This window comes from Cynoglossus semilaevis, chromosome 9, assembly GCF_000523025.1.
Source record: "Cynoglossus semilaevis isolate Cse_v1.0 chromosome 9, Cse_v1.0, whole genome shotgun sequence".
Taxonomy (NCBI): domain Eukaryota; kingdom Metazoa; phylum Chordata; class Actinopteri; order Pleuronectiformes; family Cynoglossidae; genus Cynoglossus; species Cynoglossus semilaevis.
In genome coordinates, this window is record NC_024315.1 from 18,367,372 (window position 1) to 18,383,267 (window position 15,896).

The 15,896-nt window shown below is 36.8% G+C and overlaps 1 protein-coding gene across 4 annotated transcripts in view; it reads left to right on the top strand.

Annotated features, from left to right (window-relative positions):
* Window positions 1–2,101: 2,101 nt before the first annotated feature.
* Window positions 2,102–15,896, top strand: part of glra3 (glycine receptor, alpha 3) — a 27,172-nt gene continuing 13,377 nt past the window's right edge. For all 4 annotated transcript variants that reach the window (XR_001760620.2, XM_025058804.1, XM_008317765.3 and 1 more), the window contains exons 1-5: window positions 2,102–2,735; window positions 7,263–7,393; window positions 8,214–8,281; window positions 14,200–14,423; window positions 14,857–14,939. Coding sequence is in view for 3 of the 4 variants with exons in the window: in XM_025058804.1 (XP_024914572.1) it covers window positions 2,617–2,735; window positions 7,263–7,393; window positions 8,214–8,281; window positions 14,200–14,423; window positions 14,857–14,939 (625 nt within the window). In the remaining variant the exon portion in view is untranslated. The remainder of the gene's footprint in view (window positions 2,736–7,262; window positions 7,394–8,213; window positions 8,282–14,199; window positions 14,424–14,856; window positions 14,940–15,896) is intronic.

Genomic DNA, 15,896 nt, shown 5'->3' on the forward strand with positions numbered 1-15,896 from the left:
GGGTCCTTGGTCCTGAACGCGTTGAAGGCCAGGTTTAAGGAGAATACGTTTTGACAGGTTTGATCATTTGACATTGAGCCTTTGCACTCCCCGAGGAGAGCATTGTTAACAATGTGCTCACAAGCACACACACACACACACACACACAGGGTCAAAATGATGTAATCCAGATGAATTAGATCAGGGAAAACTGTCAGAGACGGCTGTGACCGAATGGAATGTGATGGCGCTGAGGATTTCTGTAGCGGAGTGTGTTAGGTGTCATTCCTACCTCAGAGCAAGGTCTCTACTAAAGGAACACGCGCACACTAAACGTGTGAACCAGTCAGAATAAGACAGCTCAGATCGGACCTGGGGGAAGAAATCTGGCCTACATGTGCATGAGATTAGGAAGTGGTTAATATTTAGTTCCATCCTATTTTTACCACACTTTTTTTTTTAAAAAAAGTACTTTTTACAACTTTCTGTGGGCTTATTAAGTTATCTTTCAATTGGATTTGAGCTATTTTGGCAAGTCTAAAAAAAATTCTTAAAATTTCTGAAAAATCATTCATCTTCTATTTTTGCCCAACGTCATATTTCTGGATAAAATCTCAGCTATCTTTTAGGTGCTTTTAAGATATGTTTTACCTAACCATTAGCAGGGTTTTGTTAGGGGGTTATATTAGTCACTTTTTATTGTTTGTATTTCTTAGCTTATCTTTTAGTTTAACATTAGCCAGTTCTCGTTTGTATTTTTCCAGATAGCCCTTTTAGTTTTAACTTTTAGTTTTAGTTTTAGTTTAGCTAGTTCTCGTTTGTATTTTTCCAGATAGCTACATTAAATAAAACATATTGTTATTTTGGTTTTATACACATGCCACGCATGTATTCCTCAGATAACTTGTAAGAACCACAGCTTTGCCCCGTGATCAAGGTAAGAATGCACTACGAGGGGACATGAATCACAGTGGCATATTATAGAGACGAGTACATGCAGTGGTTGGAACAGACGATGGAACAGTTGTCAGGGAATGTTACAAGTTTCATCACGCTGTGCTGCAGTATCCAGACCTTAATGTCTAATTCATGTTCTGCACATTAGCGAGAGGAAGATGAAGGACAGCAGAGTGCCGGCATCCCCGATGTTCCCTGAGCTCTTACATGTATAAAACCCTTTTTTTTTTTTTTTCTCTCCTCTTCTTCTCGTTCCGGGTCTTCTTAGGTCTACCATTCTCATTACTGTGGTTTACTTTCAGATCATACAAGCTTAAATGTGCTTCCCATCAGTCGATGCTGAGTAAATATTGGGTTTCTGTAATACAAGTCAAACAGTAGGTGGCAGAAAAATCAAAGATAAGGCTGGCTCTGGACACCTACTGTAGCATTTAAAATAGACAGGCTTGGGTACTCAAAACAGTTCCCTGTTTAATGATGTGTTTAAAGTTTCAGTTGACTTATTTTTAGACACTCGATGTGTCTACATTTTTTCTTACTTTTTTTTCTTTTTTGGAAGGGTAAACATTTTCTGGTTTTCCAAAAATCAAGAAATATTTTTCAGCCCAACAAAACTGCTTGTGCTATGTCTTCATTTTTTCTTTTTTGGAAGGGTAAATATTTTCAGCCCAACAAAACTGCTTGTGCTACATTAATTATAATGTGTCAGCTGATAGGCTGAGTCACGATTAGCATTTAGGTTATTATAGTGAAAGTTTGGTCATTTAAAATTTTGTTGCCATTTTTAATAGAAAAAAAATCCTTTTTTAACAGCTTTTCAACTCTTGGCTCAGATTGTTTTTTACAATAAATATTTGTGGGAAAAAAAATTGTGACTAGACTAGATTCCAGATCTGTTCCTCTTGAGGCGATCTCTCACTCTTTGTCCTCCAGCGGCTTTCTTTATATATAATTCTGTACTTATTCCTCTCCCCATCCTCCCATCTCTGCTTTGGTCACATATGGTGAACAATCATCAACATGGGTTACTTTACTACAAGGAATCACAAGCACATGAGGCTCCGTGTGATGCTGCCTAACAGAGCAGAATGATGATGAAGAGTGGAAGACAGATGGACAGAGAAATAAAGAAGCAGAGAAAAAAAAAGAGAGAAAGCTGGGGGATGTTAGAATGTGGAGCTCTAAGGACACAAGGCTAATTTCACACTAGTAACTACATTTTCTATTTAATTTATAAATAAATATAGACCAAATTAGAACTTCATACATTCCTTTAAATTGTAGTCAAACAAATTATTATTATTTTTTATTTTGTTATTCCATTTAATCATGCTTACCAAAAAGTGTGTGGATGTAGCCTTTGTATTGATTGTGATTTAGACCAGGTAATCCCACGACAGGTGATTGGCCGGGGCAATCATTCAACCAATCACAAACATGGCGGGAATCAGTAGGAGGCGTGGCCACGATACTCCTGAGCTGCCCTGAGCTTCATGGGGTTAGAGAAACCTCTGAGTGAGCGTCGGAGTAGAAGCTGCATGTTTACAGGATTTGTTCATCCGCTTTCAGAGCTGCGTTTTTAGAAAGCAAACGAAGAGGGGGTTAAATTCTCCATTGCTCCTGCTCCTCCTGTTGCTGCGGCATGTGTGTCTGCGACGCCTACCCTCCGCTGGGAATTATATGAAGATGTTTTTAGAAATAATGACAATGACGATTGTGACCGCAATGAGGAGCCATAAACGTCAGCAGACCTGTTTGGCCGGGTTTCCCCTCGCTTGGACACTTGTGCTGTCATTCAGGTAGGAATACATATTAAAATTACCGTTCTTTTAAATTAGTTAGCTATGTTCAAAGTACAGAGCTGTAAAGAAATGTATGTAAAGATACAGTATGTTTAGCTCCAACGTGACACGTCAAATGAGACGTTAAGGCCAGATGTAGAAAAAGCTACATTTTAAAACTTTATACAAGTTTAAAATATAACCACAAACTGCATGGTTTTATCATGTATTGCTTTAGAGAACCTTTAACTTTTGTAACGCATTGTAAATAAAGAAAAATAAATTATGTGCCACCCTTAATAAGGGCTAGTCTACATAGGGATTTGTTAAATGTTTACTAATATATGCATCTACACAGGCACCTAAACAAGTCAAGATATGATAATTTACATTAAGTAAAAACATCTTAAATGTTCTCATAAGGCCCCATAGTGTGAATGAAAATGAAAAAATGGGAAGCATAGAAATCTGCTCCCACCCGCAGTGAAAAGAAAAAATGGGAAGCATAGAAATCTGCTTAAAAATATCAAATCTGTCGTAAATCTTCTTACAGGGTCATGGATGATAGATTCAAAGACAAAATCTAACAGGCTTACACTCTGTCATTTAGATCTAGCTTCCGCTTGTGCACATTCAGACCAAGTGTGCATACAAACCAAACAAGGACTGAATTTATATATATTTATATATTCCTGCTATTATTCTAGTAGTAGAATGACACCAGAAACATCACAACCTTCTTGTTAAATTAGGTTGTCTGTTCATAATCCTTCCTTGTTTAGTTTACATGCACACTTGGTCTGAATGTGAACTCATTATTCAGAATATTTATTCATATTTCATTATTTGATCAATTGGACTGAATGAAAAAAAGTAAAAAAAAAAAAAAAATTTATTTGATAAATTGGACTGAATGGAAAAAAGTTTAAAAAAATGTCTGGGCTTTAACTAGTGCGTCCTAAAATATAATACACGTACATCTGTTGGTAGAGAGAAGAAAAATATGGCACGTATTTAACAATTTATAACAAGCAGCAATTTAGATTAAAGGGTGGTTAAAATAAACATTGGACATGGCCCAGAAAGACCTGGAGCATGGTCAACAGTGCTACTTTGTCCTAAATGGAACATAGCATAATGTAGCTTGGTCCACAAATAGAAATAATTCTTCTGTGGCCCTCATCTTTTGGTTCTTTTGCATTAAATGAAGCTTAAGGCAAAAGTTGACCTGTCACTGTGCTAGGTTGTACTCAGCTGTTTTGACAAAACAAGCTAAAGGCTGTTTGGTAATGCATTTCTAATGAATGCAGAATGCAATTAAAGTCTAAACAAGCACAAATTCTGCAAACAGAACAAAAAAGCTGCGTGGCTAAGGTTGCAGTTTCCAAAACAGAAATTTAAAGAAATGAAATGTCAACCTAGAAATTTTATAAACAGAAATTAATAAAAGTGTTAAGAATTATTGCAGGAAAATTATATAATACCCCAAAATTGGGCCATATCTGAAGCAAATGATGTATGAATTACCATACAATTAACCAAATTTTAGCAAAAATGCCTGAAAAGCAAACAGTTTGCAAAGATATAACATACATAATGCAAAAACAGTTCACAGACAGGGTGGAAATTTACACCAAGTAAAGACAAAATAAAAGCTTACCAAAAGATAGTAACAACATTAAAATATAGAATCTGAATTGCTGTAAAAAAAAAAACTGAATTGACTTATCAACTATAAAAAATAATTAGCATTTTGTTGATCTAATTTCAATTGTACAATAAATTGTACTTAAATTATGTGCTGTGTTAAAATATTTTGTGGTGAATGGGTTACCTACCCTATTTATATACTGAAAAAAATTATTTCACTTTCTATTAACAACTTTTGTCTGAGTCTGATGCTCCAGGCCTCACAGCTGCAAATGCATGTTACATAATTATTGGGCTAAAGAGAGGTCTCCTCGGCACATTGGTCATGTCCAGATGCAATCGGCCTTTTCATAGTGTCTCTTCATGTCGCCGTCACAGGGATGTTCTGTTGCATAACCAGAGCAGGAGAGAGACAAAGAGAGACTAGTTGTATATAATTTTGTTGAATTTCTGCCACACAGGGTCAAACTAGGCTTTTAGGTTCTTTTAGGTTCATGTCTTGAGTCTGAGTTGAGTCAGTTGTTGTCAGGAAAATTTCATGAAATTATTGTAGACTATAGAGTGTATTAAAAAGTGAAAGTAGCTTTTTGTTTCTAGGTAAAGATAATTTACCTAATTTATATTACTGTGTCTCATTAGTTTGTGGTCTTGTGGACACGCCAGGATACGCAAAAACTGCTGCTCATTTTTGGTTCTACGGAACACTTGGCCCAAAAGTGCATTGTTTTTTAGAAGCTTTTACTTACTTTTTTGACGAGCTTTCTTTTAGGGTTTTACATCAGAACCGCTGTGAAACAGTGGTTTCATGCCCAAGCCCTGGTAAATTCTGTGGACCTAAATTGCCTCCAAATTCACCAATTACCAGTCCAACCATCCTCCTCTGATATGAGATATGACATGATTGAACTTCTTGACGGAAAGCCAAGATATCATTGGCATTGGTTTAATGTCTAATTAAAATTGAGAGGTTTTAATACAGCACTAGAGATGTATATAAAGTGGCCTGTCTGTGTGGTGAATACAGTGTTTCCCAGCCTCTATGTCTGTAAATTAATTTATGTCTTCCTTCCAGTCCTCTACTTATTATGAGTCATTCCCTGCTTATTAACCTTCTAAACTGACTATAATCTTCAGCTTTTAGCTATAATAGCAGTAGAGAAGCATAGGATTAAATGTGGAGGGGGGGAAATAAAACATTATATACATCAATCTCTACTTGAAACAGCATTTGTTTATGAGAGAGAGAGAGAGAGTGAGAGACTGTCGTGGGAGATTAAAAGATCATCCATTATTGATATAACACTGGATATTGTGTCATGTCTGTACACCACATGAGGGGATGTGGGGGTTGCTCAAAGAAAGACAAGGCAGAAGAGAGATTGTTGGACATCAGCTGAAAGGATGCAAAGAGAGATCGGGTCACAGCAAACTAAGCTGCTTTGCAGCTGCTTTAAAGAATCTCTGATCTCGACCCTGAACAAGTTCAACTCTAATCTCTACCTTTAGAGGATCCATAAGAAATCCCATGTGTAAATACTTAAATATACAACAGTAATACATAATAAATTATAATAAGTTATTAGAATAACATTGAGAAGGGATTTACAATGTTTGGTTTTTTTTTTCAACCCATACCATTAATTTTCAGGTCCGCCAGAAGTCAATGATATTATCTGAGCAAAAACAATTACCACATTATTGATGGGTAATTATTGTAACCAGATATTATCGGCCAAACAGAACTTGAAACCTAAAAGTACTGTGACCATCTAATAAAATAAATTGGAACTAAATTTTGCCCATTATTGGCAACATTTTGCAAGAAGAATTTTTAAAAATATATATAAAAATCCTTCTTAAAAGCTCTGCTATTGAAAAGAATGCACATTGTATAACAAACACTTATTTTTAATATTAAATGGTCTCAAAATCTAGCAATAAATTATTTTTACTTATATTTTAACATCTATTTTTACGTCAGGCTTTTGTCTTGGGCAGCAACAGAAAAGCAGACCGACACGTGCTCATACACATCCATAGAAACACAAACATGATGTTGAGCATGACTCACACACTCTTCACATTCCGGCCACATGGACAGAAGCATCCAGACGACAAATGCAGTGATGTGCGGTGATGCAGCAGCTCTGGGTTTCAGCTGTGCGTTCTGTGTCGTCACTGTATCACCTCAGGCAGGGCCAGGAACTGCATCAGTCTGAAGATAAGACACTTCTGTGGATAGACACGTTCAGAGTGAGACATAACAAAAAATGTTTGGTTTATTTTTAGGTCTATAATCAATCGTATATTTTTTTTAAGCACATACTATATGGAATTTAAAAGGGCCATGTAAAGGGAATTTTCTGATCATGTTCTGATCATTTTCTCCAAGTCCTGATTATGTTATTTTATTTGCTTTTTAAGTGGCAGGTTGTTTAATGGTCTATTTTAAGATGGCACTGATCGAACTATTTTACATTTTACCAAAGTAAAGAAATATGTCCAAACTAAATTAATCCACCACAATATTCACATTTCTTTTCAGGAAAAAAGTGTTAGTGGAAGGACCATGGTATAGCTCTGCTTCTGGAGTTATATAGAATTTGGCAATTAATTCATTTTACAATTAATTTAAAAAAATAAGACAGCCTTATCTGGTACGGTCTGTACAAGCTCTTCTTGTTCTACAGTAAGTCTGTTATGCTTGAGTTTTATTTCGTTGTTTCCTTACTAAAAATCAGGATAACAACCATTATTTAGTTCCTTCCTGAGGTCGTGCTGAGTTTGACTTCATTTGACAGATGTGCTGTTGAAGACACGCAGCCTGCTCTAAAGATGCTACAGATGATGATTTGATTTAACACCAGTGTTGTGTTTTTGTGGTGTATGTGTTAGTGTGGGTCAATGTAAGGAGCTGGACAACCCAGCTAGGACACGGCAGGTTCCCATGTCTCCATCTGACTTCCTGGACAAATTAATGGGGAGGACATCTGGATATGATGCTAGGATACGACCCAACTTTAAAGGTAACTGGGAAGTTATTTCTCATATAAATGCTAATAACAGCAACATTAGCCTGTTGTTAGCTTTTTCCGCAGTTAAATCTGGGTGTACTGTAGGTTTATCTATGTTTAATGATTGTTAATGTTTCAATGTCCAATATATATCATTAGTTGATACAGATATTACTGATAAAATGTTTTTTAACTATTTATCATTCTGTTAAAATTATGATTAAAACAACATACCCTTTTCACATCATTTTAAACAAGTAATTCTTTCACTTACATGGATATACAGGTGCTTGTAAAAAAATCACTTTGTGCACTATTCTGACTTTATTTGCAACACACTTGTTAGCATAATTATGTAGTATTAGTAATGAAAACCCAGATGTTTTGACCTTCAACATAGTTTTAAAGTGAAAGTTGCTTATTGTCATTGTGACACAACACACCTCTGCCTACAATGAAATGTGTCCTCTTCCTTTAACCCAAATGACAAATGACAGGATTTGTTGATATTGCAATCAGAAATTAAGTGTTCAAACAATATTGGACGGCAAAAAGTTATTATTGGACATCCTTATCAAAAACTAATTTTAGAAAGGGGTCAAAATGACAAAAGTCAAAATGGAATCACAAGCCAAAAAAGGTTGGGAACCACTGCTTTGAATATCACCTAATTTTAGAAAGGAAATCTCTGGGGTCAAAATTACAAAAGTCAAAATGGAATCACAAGCCAAAAAAGGTTGGGAACCACTGCTTTGAATATCATTCTACATACTTTTTACTTTGTTGTAGCAGACTGTTGGAGTAGATAACTAATGGAAGGATTTTTCTGCAGGTCCTCCAGTCAATGTAACCTGCAACATCTTCATCAACAGCTTTGGCTCCATTGCTGAAACAACAATGGTATGTCCTCTGAGATGTTAAATAACTTTGTATGTAACTTTTTAATGTTAAGTCATTTAAGATTTTTGTGACTTTGTTTTACTTAAATTTATTTCTGTTTAAGTATGTATATGTGTATATATATAACAATATATATATATGTTATACATATATATCATATCATATCATATCATATCTTTTTGTTTTACTTAAATGTATTTCTGTTTAAGTATGTACATAGTATATAAGGACATAGGATTATACACACTTATACATATATATCATATATATACACATATATATATGTATGTATATAAGGACATAGGATTATACACACTGATACAAACTTATAGGTGAGTGATTTATAAGCTGATTCTCATTTCCTTGACGATGCATGTTCTAGCATTTTTTAAATTTATTACGATGGTCACAACAAATAAAACAACAGTATAATTAAGTTTCCCATAGAGTTCGACTGGACTAGACTCTTGCGCGCATTCAAGTTGTACTATTTCAAGGCGTGGTTACTCTGAAATGGAATAACTTGCCGGAGCACCTGGCAGAGGTCCGAAGACTAATCAGGATACCTTGCTTGTAAGGTGTCCTGGCCATGCTTACTCAAGAGATAATGGGGATCCCACTTTAGTAAGACACAAGAGATCACATCTCCCAGCTGTCATGAAGTCTGCATCTTTATGAAAGCTGGATGAAGTCTTTGGGGAAGGGAGTGTCTGGACTTGCCTCCTGGGACTGCCGCTGTGACCCAGCTGAGGATGTGCAGATGAAAACAAAGAAAAGGATGATGATCAGTGGCACCAAAGACGTGAATAATTTAGTAGACGGAAAAGAAAAGCTTGGAGCAGTGACCAGACAAGATGACTGGTGACGAGTAAGTAATGACGGAGGAAGAAAACAGGAATCGGAGGAGACAGACCAGCAGACAGGAACAGCAAATGTGCCATGAGACATTTAGTGATTCTGGCAGCATATACTTTAAAATTACATGAAGTCTTTCCTGGCGTCACAAAAGCTGATTTGTTCCCCAAATCATATGCAACACTTGCACACAAACACGCAATGGAACAACTTCTTTGTAAGTTTTGCTTTTGTGAAGAATGGGGTCACATCCTGTTCTCTAGAATTCAGATCCAAGCATCCACCATATGATTAACCAAAAAAGGTGTTATGTCAAAAAACAGATTTATAAAAGGATGATAGAATAGAATAGAATAGTCTTTATTGTCATTATGTCAGGTTAAAACACAACGAAATTGGAGAAGGCTTCTCCGCAGGTGTATCACAGATACATACGAGTGTTTCTGTGAATCCTAAATAAACAACAAAACAAAACAACAAACATGTAAATTACATCTGCGCACAATTTAGATCATATCTTAAGATAATGATGATGATGGGTTTAGTGGCTGCAGCGGTGGTTTTGTCCTGTTAGACAGTAGTGAGACCTGCTATGATGTGTTGCTTAGAGACAGTGGCTGTGTCTAATAGACAAAATTCTCGGCCGGAGTTGCAAGAGATGAAAATGCTGAGAGTGATCAATGGACTGGATTAGAAATGAGCAGATAAGAGGGAGAGTTAAGGTGGAGGAGTGTAGAGATAACGTGTAGAGACGTCACGTGGAGATGGTTTGGACTTGTGTTGAGGTGAGACAGTGAATATACTTACGTATTAGACAAATGATGCTGGAGATTGAGTTGCTATGAAAGAAAAAAAAAAGAGGAAGGCATCAGAGGATATTTTTGTAGATGTCTTGATAAAGGACATGGAAATAGTTGGTGTAAAAGCTGAGGAGACAGGAGATATGGTGAGATGGAGGCAGATGATCAGCTGCTGCAGATCCTGAAGGGAACAGCCAAAGAAGAAAATAATTGGTGTTTTTGTCCTAGGACAGTCATGGCTTTTGTTTCACCATTGCTGGTATTTTTTTTTATATAGTCAGCCTATTAGAAACGGATTGGTTATGTCCATCTATTACCATTAAAATTCCTTTCTAACAAAAATGTGAAATCTTTACCAAAACAAAACAAAGTCCATTGTAAAAAAAACAAACTATTTTTTCAAGACAGTCAAACTGTCTTGACTTGGAAACCAGGCAGCAGTAGACCAGTAGCTCCCAGTTTCCTACGAAATATGAAAGATATACCGATCAAAGACTACGTTTTTTTTAATGGTTTTCTTCATTTTAATAACATAACATGTGAGCGGCCGTCATCCAGTCCTGTTTGTAGTCCACGATTGCGGCAAAATGATGCAGTGCTTCATGATACTGTGATGCCACATTACTCTTAACTAAAACTACACACTGGAAAGAGCAGAGTGCAATCAGTGAAGCTTTCACTGAAGCTGGGTGAGGAAATGGATCAATGATTCAAGTGACTCGGTCTGAGAGCTTCACAACGCACTCAGAGTCCCGTTGAGGATAAGAAATTTAATGACTTATTTAGGAATTTTTATCTTTGATTTATTTTTTTATTTACAGACAGCATTATTGCATGTGTGTTTGTGTTAAAACAACACAGTGACGTCATCACTGTCACAGACACTATCAAAGTCATTATGTGCTTGCTTATCATGAATTTTTTTTTTTCAATTGCCTTCACTGAAACAAAAAAAATTAGCCCAGAAATTAAATACATCATTTAAACGTTGACAGAAATTACAAATACACATATTGATGGAAATCAGAGTTTATTTTCATCTCTAGTCTGTGGTCCATCCTGGGCACAAACACAGATCTATGTCCATACAGAAGCCATATGTTCTGTTGAGATTAAAACCTTTCTCACCATCTGTCTTTTCATTTACACACTCCTTAGTCTCTCCTCTGTTCAACTTGGGAGATCAGTGACATAACATTAACAAGACCACACATTCAAACAAAATGATTCGGCTGTGGGAGCGTACGACGACATGTCGAGTGTAACAGGAACACCTCATAGTCAAGGAAAATATAACTGGCAGGAACACAGAAACTGTTGGTCTAGCCCTGCTTTATTTGGTACATTTGTGTGACTGATTTATAGTCGAATAGTCGAAGTATTTAAGCAGCTTTGGGGAGAAAAAAGATCCCTTTTAAAAGGAAAAATTGTCCAGCAGATTCAGACTCAGTGTTGGCATCTGAATTTCATGTGATCATCCGTTTAATGTGTTTATTGGAAACAAGGGCAATTCCCAATAAAAACACAGAGGGACACAGGAAGTAATTTGCTGTAGTACAATCACAGTTATTTTTTTTTCAATGAACTTTGGTATAAAATAAATTGATTTACCTCAGTGTTTTTCATTAGGATTTCTTCAAAAGAAAACAGTCACTTTTATATCAAAGTCAGTTTCATTTATTGAAACAACACGGACACCGCTGTTTAATCATGCCCCGTATATAAACACGATATTACACTGTTCGTTCACAGACCACACTTGGACAAGACAAAATGCTGGTCATCACCAACAGCGCCATTGCCGAAATGAAGCAGACTTTAGCAGAGATAGGCGATGTGTTTAATACTTAAAACCCTATGAGGGGTTAAATGTATGAGCTCAGATGTTGTTTATTGATAAACTAAGCACTGCCTATAGGGTTGAGACTCTAGGTTTATTTTAAAGTCACTGTATTATTTAGGGTAAAATGTTTGTTGTACAGAGCGGAAAACCCTGTGGTAAAAAATGCAAAAATTAAAGGTGGATGAAAGATTTAAACTTAGTGCTTGACAACATCTTTCACACACACATATACACTAGCACTGTACACCGAGGCCAGGTTGGTTCAGACAGCTTAGTGAATAGTAGCTCAAGAAACGTGGATTTACTAATATATCATTCTTTTCCAATTTGTTCCCTCACTCTTGCCATTTTTGTCCTCGTTGTAGTACTTTTAACTCTTTTTGACCTTCAACTCTGCACCTGTATCCCACTTTCTGCACTTACACTGGAGCTCTATAGCTGCATTGTGTTAATTTATTTATTTGTAATATATTATTCATCACTTATTCATGTTAGGAGTAGCAGAGCAAAGCTGTATTGCCCTGCACTGACTGCACAAGGAGAAGGGCATGAAAGTTTCATATTACAATTACCCTGAGCAAAATAATTGTGATTCAAAATATTAATGTCATTACAAAAGGAGGAAAAAGCTTTACACTTTTATCCGTTAATGTTTCTGTCGAACACTCTAAAATTACCTATACATAGCTTAAATTACTTTTTCTGGACTTTAAAAAAAAAATTGAAGGGTCCACTTGGCCACAACACATGTCTGAACCATGAGTGGATTAGTATATTCAGTATACCACGCAGTGGGGGCATTAGCATTGGATTTTATCACAAATACCAATAAGACAAAGGATTGTGGATTTAGGGCACATGCAGAACCTGATAATCCACAGGTCAGAGAATGAATGGAACAGGACCTAATGTGAAACAAGAAGTCACAGGTCAGATTTAATGTGCATCGAACCTGGACTTTTGTTTCAGAAGTGCCAAAGTGTATTTTGTAGTTAAGTCAACACACAGTATAAAGTATGCTGCTGTGGTTTCAGGATTGTATTTTTTTAAAGTGAAAGTGAGTTCCTCATCCCAATCATTGTGACGCTGCACACAGTGAAATGACTGTATTTTACCCTAAGTCAGCCATGTTTAGTGCACCTCAGTGGTAACTTGGCAGCCTGGGGATTCGAACATGAAACATTCCGGACCCACCACCACTGCCCCCTGTGCTGCACAAAAATGTGTGTTGGCTGTTCTTGTTGTTCCAATGTTCCAAAGCTCTTTTTAGGGTTGACTTCAGTGGCCTTTAACAAATGACAAGTTAAACAAGCTGTAGGAGACAAGCGTTTGTAGCCTATCACTCCTCTCTGTACTGGGCCTTGTGGAGAGGAACCATGGTTTTGGGTCACAGGGCCAGTGCCTCCATCACCGGGTTGTTATTTTGTGACTTCACGGTGTGCATTATTCCCGTTGCGAGTTTCACTTACATTAGTGTGGCTTCACTTGTTCTGTTGTACTTGAATGGGGTTTCTCCTCCCAGCCAAACATGCAGATAAGGTTGACTTAAAGATTTTAAGTTTACCTTGGGTATGAGGGTGAGTTGAATGACTCTGTTTCTCCAAGTTCACAAAAACAAAATTCTATGTGATTACACAAGTCAACATCTTTCCCTGCTGTACTGTGTATCCTTTACACCGCCGGTGAGCGCAGGCTCTTTGCGTGGATAACAAATGGCGTGTGTGTGACTCATGTTGTGTGCCTCATACACTCCTGTCACACCGAAAGCACATGCCCCCCCTCGTTTATGTTCATTAGCTCCATCGGTGTTCACTGTGCGATAACTGTGGCTCTGAGGTGAATTGAAGTGGAAGTGCGGTGAAGTCACTTCCACTCAGTGAACATGGTGAGCGAAACATCTCCCTTTTTTTACACTGCATTCTGGGAATGTTTTTTAGGATCTGAGAATTTTGTAAAGCGGATTACTAGTGGAATTCAGACATACCCTCGTCATACACCCCTGAAACTCTTGCTAACATGAATATTGTCCTTATGTTACTTTGACGAAAGCAAAGAATTCATGAATATAATTAATAGATTTTATATACGATGTGTATAAAAAGAACGTTCTTAAAGTTATATTTTTTTCATAATATGCTTTATATTCAATTACAGCTGATGTTGACTGTACAGTATTCTCTTTGGTTTTTGGTTCTCATACATTCAAATGTATTATCGACAGCTTGAATATATTTTTCTAACCAACCAGGATTCTTTGTGTTTTATCAGATTTAAACTTTCACGTTTACTGGTATCCTTTTAGATTTGCAGGAAATCAACATAATGTTACTTTCTTTTAAAAGCTGACCCATGGTATTTAAAAGAGATCAATGTATAATTCTTTCCTCTGATCAGTTGTTCTTCCCTTCCCATTTCAACAGGACTATCGCGTGAACATCTTCCTTCGTCAGCAGTGGAACGATCCCCGACTCGCCTACGCTGAATACCCAGACGACTCTCTGGACTTGGACCCGTCCATGTTGGACTCCATATGGAAACCAGATCTGTTTTTTGCCAATGAGAAGGGAGCCCACTTTCACGAAGTCACAACTGATAACAAGCTGCTGAGAATATTTAAGAATGGGAATGTTTTGTACTCAATCAGGTAAAGTACAAATACAGAACATCTGTCTTTAACCTCTGCATGAAACATGTTATCATATTATTTTAATATTTTATAACAAACGTACTCATGTGTTAATAATACTATTTAAAAAAAAAAGGTATGCCAGATGGGTTTTTATTTTAATTTATTTTAAGGACAGAAAGACAACGGTCTTAAGGGGAGGTTTTATAATCACTTCTGAACATTGTATTCTATTCTGAACAAACAGACTTAGAAGCACAAGACACTGTTGTTCCTGCTACAAATGATGATGATAAACAACTAAAGTAAAATTCCATGTTTGTAGAGAATTTGGTTTGTGTCCCAATCCTCTTTAGTCGCATTAATATAAAATAAGCACAGAGAGAGTATGTTTGTGTGATATTAAAGGATTACTTCTAATCCTGTCTCTACTCTCTCTCTCTACTCTTAGACTTACATTGACTCTGTCATGTCCAATGGATCTAAAGAATTTCCCCATGGATGTTCAGACCTGTATCATGCAGCTCGAAAGCTGTAAGCACGCACGCAGACACACACACACACACACTGATTTTTTTGTTTGTGAACACTTAACATAGACATAATGCATTATCTGGCATCAAACCCTAACCCTTTTAAGTATGTGCCTAATCATAATCCATAACCGCAACACTGATCTACTAATTCTTATCCTGCCTCCAAACCAAACCCTGACACTTTAAAATACCCTCTTACACTGATTAGCATGGACCTGAAAAATGTCCCCACAAAGACGGTGTCCCCATGGCATTTGGATGTGTCTTAGTACAAGTACAGTATAGCTACTACTGTATACCAGACACACACGTAAATACACACACATTTTGTTGCGCATTTGTGAACACTTCCATCATTCATTTCCTTACCATTTTATCTTAACCTTAACTATTACAAATATATGCAGTACATCAGTGATCATCAACTGACGGGTCAAATACAGCCTGCCAAACTGTTCTATCCGCGACTGGATTTAAAAATAAACATAAAATATCAATATATGACAAAAAGGTCCCCACAATTTTCCCACAAAACACATTTGTGTCCAGATAATGGTTCATATAGTTCTCTAAAGGGGTGTAGTAGGGGAATTTTATTATTATACTCCAGTACACTATTACATACTATACTTGTTGTGTTTAGTTTTGCGTTCATGTCTTTCAATTCAACAATTTAATTTAAAAATATTAATCAGTACCCTCCTCATCCCCCCCCGACCCCCACTCTCATCTACCCCTGTCTGAGTCCTTTATTATTCATCACCACTGCATCGGCCCCTCCTGTTCATGCAGCATGTATTTGCCATTCCTCAGCGACGTGTCTCTTTACCCACAGGGATTTTAACACCGCACGCCACCGGTGTGTGGCACGCAGCTGGGATTTAAACAAAGGGTTCCATGCTAGGTTTCTGGTCTCTGACATAATTCAAAAGAAAATGTATCATTCATTTTTTTA